The sequence below is a fragment of the Stegostoma tigrinum genome, chromosome 41 (genome assembly GCF_030684315.1).
Source record: "Stegostoma tigrinum isolate sSteTig4 chromosome 41, sSteTig4.hap1, whole genome shotgun sequence".
Lineage (NCBI taxonomy): Eukaryota > Metazoa > Chordata > Chondrichthyes > Orectolobiformes > Stegostomatidae > Stegostoma > Stegostoma tigrinum.
This window is the reverse complement of record NC_081394.1, coordinates 6,719,812-6,739,919: the sequence shown is the minus strand read 5'-3', so window position 1 is coordinate 6,739,919 and position 20,108 is coordinate 6,719,812. Positions and strand designations below refer to the sequence as shown.

The window sequence follows — 20,108 nt, the reverse complement described above, 5'->3', positions numbered from 1 at the left end:
GGGTTCTGGAATAAATAGGGAGAGAGGGGGAGGCGGACCGAAGAAGGAGAGAAAAGAAGATAGGTGGAGAGGAGAGTATAGTTTGGGGAGGTAGGGAGGGGATAGGTCAGTCCAGGGAAGACGGACAGCTCAAGCAGGTGGGATGAGGTTAGTAATTAGGAGATGGAGGTGCGGCTTGGGGTGGGAGGAAGGGATGGGTGAGAGGAAGAACAGGTTAGGGAGGCAGAGACAGGTTGGACTGGTTTTGGGATGCAGTGGGTGGAGGAGAAGAGCTGGGCCGGTTGTGTGGTGCAGTGGGGAGAGGGGACGAACTGGGCTGGTTTTGGGATGCTGTGGGGGAAGGGGAGATTTTGAAGCTGGTGAAGCTCTCTCTGCCTCCCTAACCTGTTCTCAGTTGTAGTATGGCACACTGACGTCTGCATCACTGAGGCCAGATGGCAACTCTCCGACACCTCCTCCTATCACCGACTTGATCATGTCCCCACCACTGATCACCAAAACATCATCTCCCAAACCATCCATAACCTCAATATCTCAGCTGGACCTCCCATCCACAGCCTTCAATCTCATCGTTCCCCAAGCCCACGCCGCACGCTTCTATCCCCTTTCTAAAATCTATAAAACCAACTGCTCTGTTTGATCCATCGTCGCCACCTGCTCCTGCCCCACCGAACTTATCTCCACTTATTTTGACCGCATTTTCTTGCCCCTGGCCCAGGAACTCCCCACCTACATCTCGACACCACCCACGCCCTCCACCTCCTCCAAAACTTCGATTCCCTGGCCCCGTACATCTCATCCTCGTGATGGACAGCCAATCCCTGCATTCCCCTTCCCTAAAAGCCCTCCACGTCTTCCTCTCCCACAGGCCCGAAAAGTCCACCCCCCTCCACTGACACCCTCACCCAGTTTGCAAATTCTCCTTGAACTCCTCTCACTTCCTACAGACAAATGGGGTGGCCATGGGTACCCGCATGGACCCATGTCTCTTTGTAGGTTACATTGAACAGTCCCTCTTCCACAGCAATACTCACCCTATCCCCCACCACTTCCTCCATTATATCAATGACTTTATCAGCGCTGCCTCATGCTCCCTCGAGCTCGGACAGTTCCTTCACTTTACTAACACCTTCCACCCCAATCTTAAGCTCACCAGGACCATCTCTTATACCTCTTTCTCCTTCCTCGACCTCACTGACTCCTTCCCTGGTAACCACCTGGAAACTGATATCTATTTCACGCCAACTCCCACAGCTACTAGAATACATCTCTTCCCACCCAATTTCCTGCAAGAATGCCATTCACAATTCACAATTCCTTCACCTCTGCTGCATCTGCTCCCAAGATCAGGCGTTCCACACCAAACACTCCAGATGTATTCGTTTTTCAAGGACCGCAATTTCCCCTCCACAGTGCTCGAAAACACCCTCAACCGCATCTCTCATTCCACCCCCCCCCCACCCAACAGCTCTCATACCCACTTCCCACAATAACAACAAAGACAGAATTCCCCCGTCCTCACCTAGAGCCCCATCAACATCCGGATAGAATCCATCATTCTCCACCACTTCCACCACCTACAATCTGACCCCACTGCAAAGGATATAGTTCCCTCCCCGCCCTTATCTGCCTTCCAGGAGTCTGCTCTCTGCGTGACTCCCTCGTCCTATCACACTACCCACTAGCCCCACCACCCCTAGCACTTTTCCCTGCAACTGCAGGAAATGCTACACCTGCCGCCACACCTCCACCCTCACCCCCATCCCAGGCCCTAAAAAAACCTTCCACATTAAACAGATGTTCACCTGCACATCTGGTAATGTGGTATTTGTATTTGCTGCTCCAGATGTGGCCTCCTCTACATCAGGAAAACCAAGCAGAGGCTTGGATATCACTTTGTGGAGCATCTACACTCTATTTGCAACATATGACAACACCTCCCAGTCACAAACAAATTCATCTCACCCTCCCACTCTGTGGGCAGTCTGTCTATCCTGGGCCTTCTCCAGTGCAACAACGATGCCACCCAAATGTTGGTGGAACAGAACAGCACCTCATATGCCCCTTGGGAACCCTGCAGCCCAATGGTATCAATATGGACTTTACAAGCTTCAAAATCTCCCCAGCTCTGACCTCATCCCAAGACCAGCACATCTCATCCCTGCCTCCCTGACCTGTCCATCGTTTCTCCCAAGCATCCACTCCTCTCACCTCACTGACCAACCCCCACCCCCACTTCCTACCTACCAGCCTAATGCCCGCCTCCTTGACCTGTCTGTCTTCGCTCTCACCTACCTGCCCCTCCCTCCAAACTGAATCCTGATCCCAACTCCCCATCTACATTCACCTTTTCCGGCTTCATCCCTGATTCCTTGACTTGTCCATCTTCTCTGCACCTATCTGCTCCTCTTTCCACCTTCTAACATTGCCTCCTCCTCTCTCTATTTATTTTAGAGCCCCTACCCATCCCCCATTTCTGAAGAAGGGCCCAGACCCGAAACATCAGATTTCCTGCTCCTCTGATGCTGCTTGGACTGCAGTGTTCATCCAGCTCTGCACCTTGTTACCTCCGACTCTGGCATCGGCAGTTCCTACGATCTCCTAAATAGAGTGTAATGGCAGGCTATGTGATAACAAGGCTGGTGTCTGGGGTAGGGGTGGGTGTTACGACATGGGAGAGTTTAGGGCCTAATGTTATTGACTTGATATTGAGCGCAGAGGGCTTCAGGGTCCCCAAGCAGAAAATGAGATTGTTTTTCCAGCTTGCACTGAGCTTCAGTGGAACACTGCAGAAAACCAGAGAAAGAGATGTTGGACAGGGTGCGGGATGCTGTGCTAAAGTTGCAGGCAACCGGTAGCTCAGAGTCTTTTATGCAAGAACGTCGATGGTCACCCAGTCTACGCTTTATTTCCCGAATGTAGAGGAGCCCACATTGAGTGCGACGAATACAGCAGACGAGATTTTGGAAGTAGAGGTGAAGAGTTGCTCCACTTGGAAGGTGCATTTGGGTCCTCGGATAGTGGGGAGGGAGGAGGTAAATGGGCAGGTGTTGCACTTTATCTGGTTGCAGAGGAAGGTGCCGTGATAGGGTGGAGAGAGGGGGGATGTTGGGGGTGAAGGAAGAGTGGACTAGGGTGCACCAGAGGGAACAGTCCCTGTGAAATGTGGACAATGGAAGGGACGGAAATATCTGTCTGGTAGCTGAGGAAAGTTGGGATTCAACTTCAGATAAACCAATCAGATTGTTTAACTAAGACATATAGAAGCTCTTTATTGCAAAAAAAAATAAAAATTGCAAAGCGGCAAAGATTATTACCAAAATATTTAAACAATACTAATATATTTGCACAACTACCCTCTAGATATGGAACACGCCCCTACGTAAAACCTTCAGACTTTGGAACATAATATAAAGCTCTTATGAGCGCAAACTTCAAACAGACTTCGGCAAAGAAGCAGTTCAATTTAAAACAAAACACGATTTAGGGGATTTTTTTTTTCCCCTGCAGTTGTAGAGACTTTCCACTCCAGCTGTTGCCACTGGATGATTTCATGGATCAGTTGTGGCTGGTTGAAGTCATTTTTCAGGAGACAGTGGTAGAGATATTCATGCTCCTTTACAAAACTTCAGCAGTTTCTGTGTCACAGCTAGATTGCTTTATTTTGCCAAGCACTCCTTCTGAAATGTCCAATATTAAGCCAGTCAATGACATTACATATTAAAAGATTTTAAAGCACCCTGCTTGATACCAAAAACGCCTCCCAGTAGCAACTGTTTTGAATATCATGATGCGGGGATGACACTGCCTACAGGAGAGTAGCTCTCTAGTCATCAGCAATTGCTGAAGCTTTGTTCTCACCATTTTCATAGTACATTTCATTCTGTTCTCAATTCAAGTGTGCTTATGGCTTTCAGAATCAATCACATCATCAATCAGCGAAGCAGTCAATCACCCTGAAGAATTCTCAGAAGGAGATCCAAGGAACTCAAAGCTTTGCATGACCTTCACGTTTGATCATTAAATCAGGAGCTGAAATATGGTGCACAGATGTTACACGATAGGTTCTGCAATTCTAGTTTAAATAGAGAAATTCAACAATCCATAGATGCATTGTTTTTTTGTGTTCGAGATGCAATTCTTAATAATCTTCTCCAAATATATTTGCTTGGCAAAGCACAATATTTTCCAAGTACTTTTTAAATTTATGATAAATATAACTGAAGATGTTCACATCCCCTCTGTTGATTTATATTTGTTTGTGAAGATTTTAACAGTGAACCACCTAAAAGGTAAGTCACTTGATACAGAAGTATTACAGTATTCTGCATGTTCATGCACAGTTTTTAATCATTACAGCCATACAGAGCAAATCAGGACATTTTGTATCCAGTTGCAGTTCAGATATGGACTAAACGAGGCAAATGTAGAACAATAAATAAATTTGGCAGTCTAAAAACATAAATCATAGGTGCAAGCAATAAAATGTCCATAGGAGTTTGGTGCTTAATTCTAAAGATGGGAAGCGTGTGCATGGCACATTTACTCAGAATCGCTATTGTGTGGAAGAATGCCATGAAGCCCAAGCCCACACTGACCCTACGAACAGCATTCCGCCCAAACCCTACATTTCCCATTGTTGATCCACTGAGTCCACACGTCCCTCGACACTACGGACAATTTAGCGTAGCCAATCCGCCTTACCTGTGCATCTATGGACTGTGGGCGGAAATCAGAGCACTCGGAGGAACCCTGAGCAAACACAGGAGAACGTGCAAAATTCACACAGACAATCGCCCAAGACTCAAAGCAAACCTATGCCCTTGAGGCAGCAATGCACACAATTGTGCCAGTGTGCTGTTCAATGCAACAGGAAAAGCAACAGATCAATTAATATTCAGTTTCCACAGTACTCAACTTCATTTTAGCGGCAGAATTGAACATTCAACCCAGTACTATATCTTGAACTGGACATTCTGTTAGGTCCACTGGCTGGATGGCTGGTTTGCAATGTCGACTGAGAGCAACAGGATCATTTTAATTCCTCCGCCACGTTGAGGTTGCCATGAAGGACTCGCCTTCGGAATTTCTGCCCTTGCCGGAGACACGATGATCCTCAGCATAAACGGCTACCAATTGACTGTCTCTTCTGAGAGCAGCCCTATGATCTGGTGGAACAATAGCTGTTTTGCACTTGTGCACATGGGTCATTTTTGGATTAATGTGCACAGCACTTTAACTGCATATTAATTGAACAAACATAACTATAATAATTGTACCAACCTTTTGTTATTTGAAATATTTTCATAAATCGTTGATGATATCTCCCTGGGTGATGCAGAGCAGTCTGAGAATACAATAATTTAAAATGAATGGATAATTGCAGAGACACAGAATGTCAAAATAGCAAAGGAAGCTTTTTATCCTTCCATGCAAGTACCACCCTTTACTGATAAAGTTAAACTCATTCCCTGACTATTTTATCGCAGCATAGTAAACAGTTTTCCTCTAAATATGTATTCAATTTAATTGTGAATTCCGATGCAATTTGTTTAACACAACATTTCCATCTGTATGTTCTAGGTCTGAGCAACTCAAAGTCTGAAAGCAAAGTGCAAACTCTCACAGCTCAATCTCATTTTACAAAATATTTATTTATCTTTATTAAAAATTACATGGAGGATCACAGCTTTTCATTCTTGCTTCTCGAAAATTTTATGCAGATGCCAAATCTGCTATTCACCTCCATCATCCAGGAAAATCAACCCACTGTCCTCACTGCCACAATGAACTGTCAACTGACATCTCTGGAACTATTGTAATAACATTCCAGGCAGTACCATTGAGCCGAAAACAATGGATCATTCCAAATTCAATATATTTGGAATAATTGCATCACAATGTATGAAATTGAAACTGCTATTCCTCATTATTCCCTTGCTGGTTTTTTGAATGAATTCTGTATCTCCCAACTTTGTCATTATTAGCAGTTGCATTGAATATCAGACAAAAGTTTAAACTTTGAATTGTTCCAATTAAAGGAGGCAAAGAAGCTCAACCAACCAAACAATATCCTGGATTCTTCTTGCACATGTTCATGTCAACTAAGTGATAAGAGTCAAGGTCTGAATTTGCATTTTGCAAACATACATTTGTTGTGCTGTGAAGTAGTGTGTTGATTCCTGGTTGTCATTTTAATATTCAAACCATTACAGTGATAACAAATAAAACATTATATGGTTGTATCAGAGGTAACTGAAGTTACAGACTGAATTCCTGACTGGTTAGTAATAAATAATTAGATTGTATTTAGCATCCGTATCAAGATGTGCTCTCTATGCTCCTATTAGGCTGTTAGGCTGCATCTGTTAGGTTTTGAGAATAAAGGAACACATAATGTAGCGAAATATATCACAAAATGTGAAAGTAGGTTAGAAATTGAGACTGTGTGATTTGAAAGTCATAGAATTTGCATTAGAATATGCATTATATGAAGGACTGTTACTTAGCAACAAATTTATCATCAAAAGAACTGATTCATACAAATGCGGATATCATCATTCCAAACTGGACTTTGCGATGATTACAAGTGGAAAGCATGTGGCAGCAATTGTTACATTAAGCGATCCTAATGTAGCCACACACATGAACATTCAAGTCAGTATGATGCATGCTTCATCAAATTAACTTCAAATCAGCAAACACTCTGAAATCTTGTATTATTATGCCACCACAGAAATGATGAAATAATTCACTTACCCTTTTCCACATAGCAAGTATTTTGCCCTTGTTTTGGAGATTTCATCCTAAACAAACATTGTGCAAAATAGAAAATTGTAACCTTTTCACGAGACTATTGTATGGTAATTCTTATGACCTGGAACAGAAGTTCTACTTTTCACGTGTAATTGCTCATGAAAACTGTATATTTTCAAAGTGTAAAGCACAAATTTATTACTCACTGGCACCCTTACAGATTAAGAATTTTGCGCAAATCATTCAGGTAATGATGGATTGAACAAACAAAATGATCAGGAGATTAACGCTTAACTTGAATTATTTACGTATGTCATTTACATTGTTACAACTGTTCAAAAATCAAAATTTCAAACTGCTTAGAAGCAGAGTTAAGTCGATGAAATCTGGAAGATTTTCTACATTGCAGCCTCAGTGTTGGCATTTTAAAACCATATCAATGCATCGACATTAAAAAGAGCTTTCTGTTGAACTAAAATGCAGAGTGAATACAGAGAAAGATCTTTATCAATGCAAAATATAAAACATCAACATTGCCAGCGTAGATGTACTTTGCAATTATCTATGATTGATATAGAAATATCACGAAACAAGCTTTTACAAATCTACATTATTTAAAATTACCTGGTCATGAAGAAGATAGTAAATTTCAAGGAAAATGCCACATCATGTACTTACCCTTCCGATTTCCTTTTGATTAACCATGCAGTGATAGCAATGATAAAACCCAGACAAAGAAGAACAGCAATCACGATGCCTGCTATGGCACCATCACTGATATTATCCCTGGAATTTAATTGATCTGAAAATGCAACAGGAAGAGGTATTGAAGAATTGTGTAATAAAATGGCAACAACTGCATCTTCCAGAACTTAACAGTCACTTCATTTACATATATGGCTCATAAGACAGAAACACAGTAGTCACGTCATTCGACCTGTAATTGTGAGGCTGGCTAATGAAATGAATGTTTGTGACAGCTACATTCAGTGATTAAATCTCAAATATGTACAGCTGGCTTCTGTGATGTTGTATGTAAAATGTTATCAATTGCAAAAATCCTCTGGCTCACAAATTGCCTTTATGGAAGGAACTCTGCTGTCCTTTATGGTCTGTCTTACATGTAACTCCAGATAAGTGCAATAATATGGATCTCTGAAATGCCTTCAGTCATAGGTGCAAAAGCTACAGAGCACCAGGACAAACCATGATAATCTTTGCAGTGCTGTCCACAATCCATGAAAAATAAGAAAAAAAACTAACTTCTGAGAATGTCCAAATGATGGACTTTTGTGCACTTGTGTAAAATCAAATATTTAATGCTTCCTTCTACAGATCTTACAGGCTGAATCAAGTGCTGAGTTGCTTTGAATGCAATCTCAATTACTTGACAACTACAACTTCGAAGCTTTTAACATAAAAAAGGCAGTACGTTTCTTGCCATACAACTCCATGCATACAGCAATTGAACATGCAGCTTACCAAGTACATGCAGGGTGAGGGTCGCTGATGCTTGGTCGCCCACTTCAGGGACCATGGTAACAGTGTACTCCCCACTGTCTAAAATGGTCACTGACTTCAGCAGAAGTGATCCATTTGGCAGTAAAATCTCAGCACGTGATTTATATTCATTACTTAGAAAAAAAGATGAATTGATCCAAAGTGCAATAATCGTCCCATTGAAGTTCCAATGCCCATTCTTCACTGCAGCTGATGGTTTCACTGAAAACAATGCGGTTTCTCCAATACTCGTATTAATCCACCTATGTTCGGTCTGGATCAGCGGCACTTGAGGGCCAATGAAAAAATAAAGATCATGAACAGAAAATTGATACGAGATAGATTTCTCTAAAATGACAATGGCTTTGTTTTTTTTAAATGTGACCACTTATTTTCCGATTAATTGATTGGTCTCTTCATGCTTCAGTCACTGAAACAAACAGGGAGAAGACGTAATTCTCACTGACTGAGGACCAATGGAGCTAATGACGGCATTAACTATTCGTTTGGGTGGTAAGGCTGTGCAGGGATATTGGGGGAAAGGCAGCAGATTAATACTAAATGACAGAGGCGTTGCACACACTGTTTGCAGAATAACCTCTTCCTTCAGGGGAATAATTGTGTTGGACACCTTTTACTTGATGTTGAAGTAATTATGTCCATGTTGAGTGTAAATTCAGAGGACGTTTGTGGAAGAAGAAATGACACTTTGTGGCCAGCAGATATGTTCCAGCTTTTTAAAAGCAACTTGAAAAGTTACCCCATCAGCATGCAATGGCTGTCGTGTAGTTGTCGCCATATATTTAGTTGACATATCAGTGCCACAAACTTTCACAAACAGGTTGTATTGTAGCAGACAGATTTGCTTCAACAACTTGTGCAAAGTTGCCAAACCCTGAGCTTGCCAAAGTCTTGCTCTGAATGCCAGTGCAGAACAATTTCCAATCTATATCCAATGGCAGGGATGCATTTAAGTCAGATGGAATTTCAGATGTTGCAACCCATCAGGTCACAGAAGAGGCTCTGCAGCAATGTTTAAGTAATGTACTGTGTCACGGCAGCAGACGTCATAGATGACATTGGAACGTTACAAAACATGAAGATGACAGATAGCAGGAACTGCTGATGCGGCAGAATCTGAGATAACAAGGTGCAGAGCTGGATGAGCACAGCAGGGCAAGCAGCATCAAAGGAGCAGGAAAGCTGTTTGGGTGTAGACCCTTCTTCAGAAAAACTTGACCAGTTTTTTTTCCGATTGCTCTCTTCATGTTTCAATCACTGAAACAATCAGGGAGAAGGTATAATTCTCACTGACTGAGGACAGACGGAGAAGGGTCTGAAGAAGGGTCAAGTCCCAAAAAATCAGCTTTCCTGCTCCTCTGATGCTGTTGGGCCTGCTGTGTTCATCCAGCCCTATATCTTTTTATCTCAAAACATTGAGATCATGTTTAGGATTCAGAAATATTACCCGGAAACAAATGCTACATCACAGCATTCTGTTTCATGTATTTAAGCTTATTCTGATGGTTTTGCATTGTGAAAAAGTCTGTCAATTGCCAGTAACCTCATGAGGATTGTCACTCCTTCAGTTCAGGAAAGGTGAAAACATACGTGCTACAGATGCTCAGTGGTTAGCACTGCTGCCTCACAGTGCCAAGAGCCCGGGTTTGATGTGTGGAGTTTGCACATTCTCCCTGTGTCTGTTTCGGTTTCCTCCCACAATCCAAAGATATGCAGGCGAGGTGGTTGGCCATGCTAAATTGCACGTTGTATTCAGGGATGTGTGGAATGGGTAGGCTGTAGGAGTCTGGTTGGGATACTCTGAGGGTTGGTGTGCACTTGTTGGGCTGAAGGGCTTCTTTCCACTGTAGGGATTCTGTGATTGATACCTGTGGTTCGGAGCATCATTGGACTCCTCACAGTTCTAATGAATATGGAAGAAAAATGCACTGTTTCAATGTTGAAATTTACCCCTCTTGTTTACATGATAGCTTCAGTTAGAAGAGTAAATGCTAGGCCAAGGCATATACATGATGATGTGTATTCTACTGATAAATATTGTATCATGAACATAAGATATGTAAACCCTTATTTTGGCCTATGGATGCCGTGGAATAGACAATGGACAGTACAGTAAAATTATACCAGTGGATGAAAAGTGTAATCAATGGAAAAATTCTGATGTCAGTTTGGAAAGACTTTCCATGTCATACACTGGTTTCTCGTACAGGTGACTCCAGACCTGCAGTCACATGATTGTCCATAAGCTGCCAATTGTGATTTATTTATCATTCACAGGATGTGGGCATCACTGGTTTGGCCAGCATTTATCGTCCATGCCTAACTGCTCAAAGGGCAGCTAACAATCACCAAATTCCTGGTCTGGAGTCACATGTATGTCAGACCAGGTAAGAATGACAGACTTCCTTCCCTGAAAGATAGCAATGAACATGAATCCTCTCTCATGACCCATTTTTCTGAAGAAGGATCTAGGCCTGAAATGCCAGCCTTCCTGCTCCTCTGATGCTGCTTGGCCTGCTGTGATCATCCAACTCTACACCTTGTTATTTCTGACCGTCTCCCCTATCCTGATTGTCAACAATAGTTTCAGGGTCACTATGAGGCTATATATTCCACAGTTATCGTTTCGGGCCCGGTGACCCTTCCTCAGAACGGTTCTGAGGAAGGGTCACAAAACCCGAAACATTAACTTTCATGATCTCTCTCGTGATGTCTGCCCTCTGGCACAACCCAAATCCTAACTCCAACTAAACCTTCCAGCCACTCCAATAGTTTTTTTTTTCCATATCCCATGTGACGTTGGCCTGCCAGAAGCCAAAGCCCTGGTGGAAAACACTTGAAATGGAAGGGAAACTTGTTTCGGTGTTCCAGCTCCATAACTGACAGTGATATTAAGTGCACAACTCTGAGTGGGTGGAACTCAGAATGAGTTTGAAGCTCGCTCCCCGCCACCTTGATTGTGCACACAGAAAACCATTCTTGAACATCATACTCTTCACAACTCCCATTATGCTGACAACTGGATGCATAGAGAAATAGAACATGCAGCTTACCACATACATGCAGGGTGAGGGTCGCTGATGCTGGGCCGCCCACATCAGAGACCATGTTAACAGTGTACTGCCCACTGTCAGAGGACATCAGTGATTTCAGCACAAGTGATCCATTTGGCAATAAAATGTCAGCACGCGATTCATATTGTTTTCTTAGAGAAACAGATGAACCGATCCACAACCCGATACTTTTTCCATCGAATGCCCAGTTTCCAGACTTCACAGTAAGAGATGGGCTCACTGAAAAAAGTGCGGTTTCTCCAACATTCACATTAATCCAACTGTGTTCGGGCTGGATCAGCAACTCTTGGGGCATAATGAGAGAGAAAAAAAACATCATTAACAGAAATAACAAGGTGTAGAGCTGGATGAACACAGCAGGCCAACCAACATCAGAGGAACAGGAAAGCTGATGTTTTGGGCGTAGACCCTTCTTCAGTAATGGGGCAAGGGGTTCCTGAAATAAATAGGGAGAGAGGAGGAGGCGGATAGAAGATGGATAGAGGAGAAGGTAGGTGGAGTGGAGACAGACAGGTCAAAGCGGTGGGAATGGAGCCAGTAAAGGTGAGTGTAGGTGGGGAGTTAGGAAGGAGGTAGGTCCAGGGAGTACGGACAGGTCAAGGGAGAATCTGAAATAACAAGGTGTTGAGCTGGATAAACACTGCAGGCCAAGCAGCAACAGAGGAGCAGGAAGGCTGATGCTACTTTGCCTGCTGTGTTCATCCAGCTCTTCACCTTGTTATCTAAGCTATTGTTGCTAACAGATTTGCATCAACAATTTATGTGATGCTACCAAAGCTGATACTGTCCGAAGTCTGTCTGTGAGTGCAATTGCAGGACAACTTCCAATCCACACCTCAGGACGGGAATACCTTTCAGATGGTTGGAAGTTTAGATGTTCAAACACATTATGTCATAGAAGAGATTTTCCTACAGTGTTTATTTATTTCCTGTGTTACTGTGCCAGCTACCAACTCATTTAAATTGTAAATTAGGATTCAGAAATATTAAAGTGAAACAAATGCTGTATCACATCATTTTCTGAAGAAGGGTCCCGACTCGAAACGTCAGCTTTCCAGCTCCTCTAATGCTGCCTGGCCTGCTCTGTTCCTCCAGCTCCATACTGTGTTGTATCTGCTCTATCACAATATTATGTTTCATGCATTTAAGTTTATTCTGATGGTTTAGGCATTGTTCCGGGGGGAAAAAAAATCTCTTTTTGGCACTGTGGATGTTAATTGCCAACAACATAATGAGGATTGTCTCTCCTTTAGGTTCAGAAAAGGTGAAAACATGACTTGTACTATGAAAGGAGAACGCAATGATTCAAAGGTAAAATTTACCCCTTGTTCACGTGACAGCGTTGGAAGAGTAACTGATGTGTCGAGGCATATACATGATGATGTATATTCTACTGATTAATATTGTATAATAAACATAAAATATGTAAACCCTTGCTTGTGGCCTGTGGATGCCGTGGAAAAGACAGTGGCCAGTACAGTACAGTAATATTGGTGGATCAAAAAATGCAATCAATAGAAAAATCCTGATGTCAATTTGGGAAGGAATCCCACGTCATATATTGGTTTCTGATACAGGGGACTTTATTAATCATTCACAGGATGTGGGCATCTTGACAGGTATTCATTACCCATGCCTAACTGCTCAAAGGGCAGCTGAGAGCCACCAAATTCCTAGTCTGGAGTCACATATATGTTAGATCTGACAAGAATGACAGATTTCTTTCCCGAAAGGACAACACTGAATACGAACCTAAACACACACACAGACACACACACACACACACACACACAGACACACACACACAGAGACACACACACACACACACAGAGACTGGGATGATCAACAATGCAAGACATTTGTGGAAAAGCTCAATAGGTCTGGCAGTATCTATGGACAGAAATCAGAGCTCACATTTCAGGTCGGTTTCAAAATGGTTCTGAGGAAGGGTCACTCAGTCTGAAACATTACCTCTGATTTCTCTCCACTGATGCTGCCAGACCCACTGAGCTTTTCCAACAATTTGTACCTTTTTCTGATCTACAGCATCCACTGTTCTTTCGGATTTTAATCATGGTTTCACAGTTACCACAAGGCTCTTCATTCCAGTTTTTTTTACTCAATTCAAATCCCACCATCGGCTGATTTGAATACCACCTCATAGAAGAACCCAGGTTTCTGCATTGACAGTCCAGGGATTATACCACGAGGTCATGTCCTCCTCAGTAAGTGGTCCTTCGGCTGAAGGATGACCACAGAGCGGCCATTGCAAGTGACGGCCACGTTACAAGGCAGAACGATTAAGGAAACTTACTCAGGTACAGTCACTGAAATCCTGTCCCACCAATTCTCCATGCCTCACGTGCCTTTCATCATCCCTCTCATGGTTTCTGTCCTCCACGCCCAGCTTCTCCCCACCTCACTCCAATATCTGTTTCCATGACCAATGTGAAGTTGGACTGCCCAGTAGCAGACCTCTGATGGGAGACATTGGAAAGGAAGAGAAAATTGTCGCAGTGTTCAGGGTCCAGAAGTAACGGCGGTGCACACAGCTCTGGGTGAGCGGAACTCGGTGCAAGATTGAAGGCTTCCCCCAACTCGCAACAATGTACACAGAGCATTCCCACCTCCCTCCACCACACCTCGGCAATGCAGACAAACCCCATGCACAGAGCAATGGAACATGCAGCTTACCAATTACATGCAGGGTGAGGGTCGCTGATGCTGGACCACCCACTGCAGGGACCATGGTAACAGTGTACTTCCCACTGTCTGAGGACGTCAGCGATTTCAGCAGGAGTGATCCATTGGGCAAAAATATCTCAGCACGGGACTTGTAGTCGTTACTTATAGAAACAGATGAACCGATCCACAGCCCAATACTTTTGCCTTTGAAATCCCAGTTCCCATTTTTCATAGGACGTGATGGTTTCACTGAAAAGTATGCCGTTTCTCCGACACTCGCGTTAATCCGACTGTGCTCGGCCTGGATCGTGAACGACTGGGGCTCAACTGGAGAAATAAACATTATTAAAGAAGTTGCAAACAGAAACTCTCTCCACGATATATATACTTCTCTCAAATCCTGTCCATCATTCTGACTGTTTAACGATCGCTTGTTGTCTCCTTCTCCAAGTTCCCAGATAGATCGCGATAGTCAGTGTTCCTACCTCTGGGCCAGGGTTCCCAGCTACAAGTCTTACCTTCTCTGGAGATGTGTAACAGCATTCCTGCAAAGGTGATGTCGGAAAATATCTATACCAGTTAGTAGGAGGATGTGCACCTTACCTACTGCCATTAATAAGCAAACAGAGATCGTGGTATGTGGCAGTCCCGCCATCCCTAATGCACCCCTCCAGTCTCCTCTGCATTCAGCGACCGATCCTCTCCTCCTGGGGCAGATCACTGAAGATAGTTCCGAAAGATGCGCTGCGAACTGGCCCGAATTCCGGACAACAGACAGGAAACGAATTGCACAATGCACAGCGAACCGTTAACAGCCAGTAACAAAAATGAGCAGTGGAAACAGATTCTTGCTCGTTCAGAAATCGGAATGTGGTTCCTCTTTTCGGCAGTCATGATGAGGCTCATTATTCCCTCAGTTGGGACTCCCAGGGTTCAATTTCCACTTCAGGTGCTTGTACCTGGCCTTTCTGAATGGCGCTCAGGTTCATTCTCACGTTCGCTCAAACAATGCAGCTGGCCAGGCCCCACTTGCACTTGGATCTGAGCGGCTTCAGTGCCTGTGCTAAAGGATGGCAAAGAACATTCATACCACAGACGGTGATCATTTCAATCAAGACTGTGAAACTAGCCCGTTGCTTTCAGTGGAATTGCCCAAACTCTCACCTTCCTCTCTCAACAACAGTGGTCGCCTTTGAAAAGAAACTTAATAGAAGCCCCCTTCATAACACTCTGATCAGGGAATTGTTAAAGTACCACTCCTCGTCAATACAAAGACGTTTCATCACTTCAAATGTATGTGTTGACTATTTGATGCAATATTCTGGATATGCCTGGATATATACAGATGAGGATAAACAACGCTGTTGAGGATAAAGTCATCTGCGAAAATTGAATGGTAATCAGCCAAATTAAACATTGTGGTAGTAGCCTATATTGTCCACAGAAGCACGAGAGCACGGCATCAAGCCTTCTCCGATAACTCATTGCAAATGTATAACTCTACTTTTTCCTGCAGAATATCTCTGCCCAATGTTTGAAGAATTGAAGGAGCCAGAAATAAGCAATGGTCGAAAAAGACAAATTAAACAATGATGACAGGGGGAAAAGTTTATTTTCAGAATAACTGGACATCATCTGAAGGGCTTTGCCTGAGGGTATAGTGGGGGGATGTTCATTCATGGTGTTCAAAAGAAAGTATGATCACTATCTGAAATGAAATATCAGCAGGATGTGGAGCAAAGGCCTCAAACGGCTCTTTCTGAAAGCCAGGGAAAACAAGATGAAACAAATGGACTTCTTACTTATGGCAACGATCTGCCCTGCTTCAGTCTCGCATGGGCAACGTATGAGGTTCGGAGCAAGTTCCGCTCTACGCACCTCTACCATTTACCTTCCTGAGCACCTCGAGAGATTGTCATCCAGCAACTTTTAATCTGAAACAAAAACAAAGTTGCTGGAAAAGCTCAGCAGGTCTGGCAGCATCTGTGAAGGAGAAAACAGAGTTAACCTTTCGGGTCCGGTGACCTTTCGTCAGAACCGAGCGTTTAATCTGAACCTTCGCTTCAATCCTACACAGCGCAATCAAAACTTGTGTTCTACTGCTATTTACTATATACGTATATTTCATTTGTGGGACATCGGCTTCGCTGCTGGGCCCAGCATTTATTGCCCATCCCTAGTTGCTCTTGAGAAGGTGATGGTGAGTTGCCTTCCTGACCCATTGTAATTCATGTGCCATTATGGAGGCAGTTCCAGGGGATTCCACTGAAGAAGCGGTGACATAATTCCATTTCAGAATGGTAAGTGGCTTGATGGGAAACTTATCAGATTCCCATGTATCTTCTGGCTTTGTCGTTCGAATTGCTGGTGGGCATGGTTTTGGAAGGTGCCATCTGAGGATTGTTGGTGAATTCCTGCATGGCTTCTTGCAGCTGGAAAGCACGGATGCTGCTGAGTGCTGCTGATGGAGGAGGGATTGGAGGTTTGTGGATGTGGCGCCAATCAAACAAGGAACTTTGCCCTGGGTGGAGTCAAAGATCTTTAGTGTTGTTGGAGTTTCATTCATCCAGGAAGGGTTGGAATACTCCATCTGGCTCTTCACTTGAGCCTTGTGTACAGGCTTTAGGTAGTCAGGAGGCGAGCTGCTTGCTGCAATATTGTGAGCCTTTGACTATTTGTGGTGCGATTGTATTCATATGGAGAATTCAGTTGAGTTTAATAAATGACCAGGGTAGTTTCATCATTGAAAGCCAATGTCCAATATTCAAACTTGAACACACGAAAAAAATACACGAAAAAACGCAAGTCAACTTCATACAGTAAAAATGCAAACACCAAGCCCCAGCCTCGCCACGCACCCAACAAAAATATTTCTTTATCCTGCGGAATATCTCCCGGTTGTTTGAAGAATTGAAGGAGCCAGAGATAAGCAATGGTCGAAAATGACAAATGAAATAATTACCTGTAATGAGAAATTTAAAAGTTCCTGATTTAATTAATTGTTAATTAACACGGTGCAGAGAGATAAGAAAGCCTGTGAAAACATCGTGCGCAGGGACAGACAAAAAACCTGTCAATCTTACTGAGTAGCAAGCTGAGAGCCAAGTATAAATGGACAATTCGGCTCCACTGACCAATAGTAACTAAAAAGGAGAGGGGCGTGTGCACACTAAGTTTAAATTGCGGAAGTCAAAATGTTTTTGTGCCTTCATTGCCATTCCTGCTGTATCACAAATAAAGATCGCCTGAATCTGCCCTGCGACTCGGACTCTCATTGAAAATACAAGATCTAACGAGAGTAAAGGCTACAAGTGCATCCTGTTTTTGCCCAAAATCATGGAGTTCCACTGTCAGTAAATCTGAAGTCTTACGGAGCGGCTGCAGGGAAGCTGGCATGATAGAAGTAATATGGCTCCTTTAACAGCCTAAACATATCTTTCCTGTCATCACATTTTGCCAGTTCTTAAAGAAAAACAGAATAACATACTTAACATTGCAGTGAAACCAGGAGTTGCTTCTATGCTGAACATTTGTTCTATCCACAGAAAGATGAGAGCAAGCCCAGCTCTTCCCCTCCACCCACCGCATCCCAAAACCAGTCCAACCTGTCTCTGCCTCCCTAACCTGTTCTTCCTCTCACCCATCCCTTCCTCCCACCCCAAGCCGCACCCCCATCTACCTACTAACCTCATCCCACCTCCTTGACCTGTCCGTCTTCCCTGGACTGACCTATCCCCTCCCTACCTCCCCACCTATATACTCTCTCCACCTATCTTCTTTTCTCTTCATCTTCGGTCCGCCTCCCCCTCTCTCCCTATTTATTCCAGAACCCTCACCCCATCCCCCTCTCTGATGAAGGGTCTAGGCCCGAAACGTCAGCTTTTGTGCTCCTGAGATGCTGCTTGGCCTGCTGTGTTCATCCAGCCTCATATTTTGTTGTCTAGAACACTTGGCCTCCTGTCCATATTGCTGTTCCTTCAAAGGGCTTTGAAAGGTTCTCTCATCAATGTAAATTTGATCCCCTTTCAGCCGTTGTCTGTACACACTTAAGTGATGTCTTCATGCTGCTCCTCACAGCAAATAGGTCAGACTGTAGAAAAGTTACGTTTGCATTTTTGAATAACATTAAATAGTATGAACATTGTCAAAAACTGAGCTACCCAAAGTTTATCTCTACATGTATATGCACAATAAGCTGTATTTTCTTTTATGTTTTAATGATTGGAATGTGGTCTGTCAGAACAAAGATCAAATGTTGCAACTAACTGTGCAGAAGAGGCTTAAGTCTTATTTCAATGCTGCCCTGGATTATCTATTAATATTTCAGCAATACATAATATTGAAATTAGCCTTCAGGTCCTGTTCTCCTTCGATATCAGTTCAGCAAAAGTCCTAACCAAATCAAGTTTTTTTTTGTTTCTGATTCCATGAACTATGCTGTTAGCTAACTTTAGGTCAACAGTATTTTATGAAAGGACAACAGCCTGTTAATGCAAATATATCCAAAACCAGCTATCCTGTACTTGAGTCTGCCTTCAAGAAACTCAGGTTTTACAGTTATAGCAAGTGCTTGAAAAACCTTTGTGACTTTCTGCTTTCCACCAAAACAGGCAAACCTGTCTAGACACATTCTCCCTCATTATAGATGGCAGCAGCTTTAAAAAACTAAATTGTTCAGCTAACTTATCTGTTATCCTTTGGTTTCGACCAGTCACTTTCTTAACTGGTGCAACGGTAAGTATAATGTTGGAACTCGAAGGAACAGTTCACAGGTGAGGAGCTTGAGGAGATCATATTTAAGCAGTTGGAATGGAAGATATTAGAAGCAACACATTCACTAAAATTTCTCACCTCTGGAAATATAGGTAGAAATGATGAAAATGCCAAGGAAAAGCTTCATCTTCATTTTGTTGTTTGGTGTTTTCCTACAGTGCAGCTACTAACAGCTCTTCTCAAAGCCTTCTGTTTTATCGGCCAGTTTGCACTCACTCGGAAGTACAATACCTCAAACAGAGAGAGCCTTTGAACAGTTCAGCGTTCTAGACAAGGCGGCATTACGCCAAATATTAGTGGCACTGCGCAAAACATTATCAGCCCCATTTAATACCTAGGGCAGTCAATTGCTTCAAAATAACTGCATGATTCACTATGATTTGAGTGGCGGGAGTGGTGAGAGTATGAGCCAGGAAGTTAACTATTATATTCGGGCATTGGCTAAACCCCAAACACTACAACTGTAGTGTTTCACGCCCATCCTCCTCCTCTAATGAAAAATAAAGGTCTGTGGAGGGTCGGTAAGGTGAATCTTTCTTTTCTTTATCAACAAATTTAATTCACTCATGATAATAAATTAATAAGGCTGCTGCCATCTATAATGAGGGAGAATGTGTCTAGACAGGTTTGCCTGTTTTGGTGGAAAGCAGAAAGTCACAAAGGTTTTTCAAGCACTTTTTCAAGTAGAGATGGCTGGGCAGGTGATGTGCTGTAACTGTATGATGTGGGAGCTGGTTGATCCCATTGCAAACTGCATGACTACATCTGCAGCAAATGTTGGTTGCGCAACGAACTTTGGCTCAGAGTTCATGAGCTGGAATTGGACTTTCAAACACTGTAGCACATCCAGGAGGGGGAGAAGTACCAGGACGATTTGTTTCAGGAAGCAGTCACACCTGGTAGATTAAGTAATTCAAATTTGGTCAGTGGCCAGCGACAGCAGGGTGTGACTGTAAGTGAGGCAGGTAGAGGAATCCTGCCGTCAGCAACACAGGAGCCTCAGCTCTTGACCTTGTCCAACAGGTATGAGAGACTTGCTCCCTGTGTGGATGTGAAAAGGGTTGCAGGGAGGATGAGCCAACTGGCCACTGCAACTGTGGTACACGAGGCCATTCGAGGGGGTGTGAGCAAAAAACAGGTGTTAGTTATAGGGAATTCTATAATTAGGGGGATAGATAGTATCCTTTGTAAGCAGGATCGAGAGTCCTGCATGGTGTGTTGCCTGCCCGATGCCAGGGTAAGGGATATCTCTGAATGGCTGGAAAGGATATTGGAGCAGGAGGGGGAAGATCCAGTTGT

General features: G+C 43.4%; 1 protein-coding gene and 1 long non-coding RNA gene across 2 annotated transcripts in view; both read right to left on the bottom strand.

The window, feature by feature from the left end:
- Positions 1 to 18,994, bottom strand: part of LOC132206685 (carcinoembryonic antigen-related cell adhesion molecule 1-like) — a 42,180-nt gene extending 23,186 nt beyond the window's left edge. The window contains exons 1-4 of the mRNA XM_059641295.1: positions 18,888 to 18,994; positions 14,042 to 14,363; positions 11,331 to 11,644; positions 8,239 to 8,544 (exon numbers count right to left, since the gene is read on the bottom strand). Of these exons, the coding sequence (XP_059497278.1) occupies positions 8,239 to 8,544; positions 11,331 to 11,644; positions 14,042 to 14,363; positions 18,888 to 18,942 (997 nt within the window). The 5' untranslated portion in view covers positions 18,943 to 18,994. The remainder of the gene's footprint in view (positions 1 to 8,238; positions 8,545 to 11,330; positions 11,645 to 14,041; positions 14,364 to 18,887) is intronic.
- Positions 3,922 to 6,792, bottom strand: LOC132206721 (uncharacterized). The gene is made up of 3 exons (XR_009443107.1): positions 6,760 to 6,792; positions 5,284 to 5,347; positions 3,922 to 4,032 (listed from the first exon to the last, which is right to left on the bottom strand). It is a non-coding gene; the product is annotated as an uncharacterized LOC132206721 (long non-coding RNA).
- Positions 18,995 to 20,108: the final 1,114 nt, after the last annotated feature.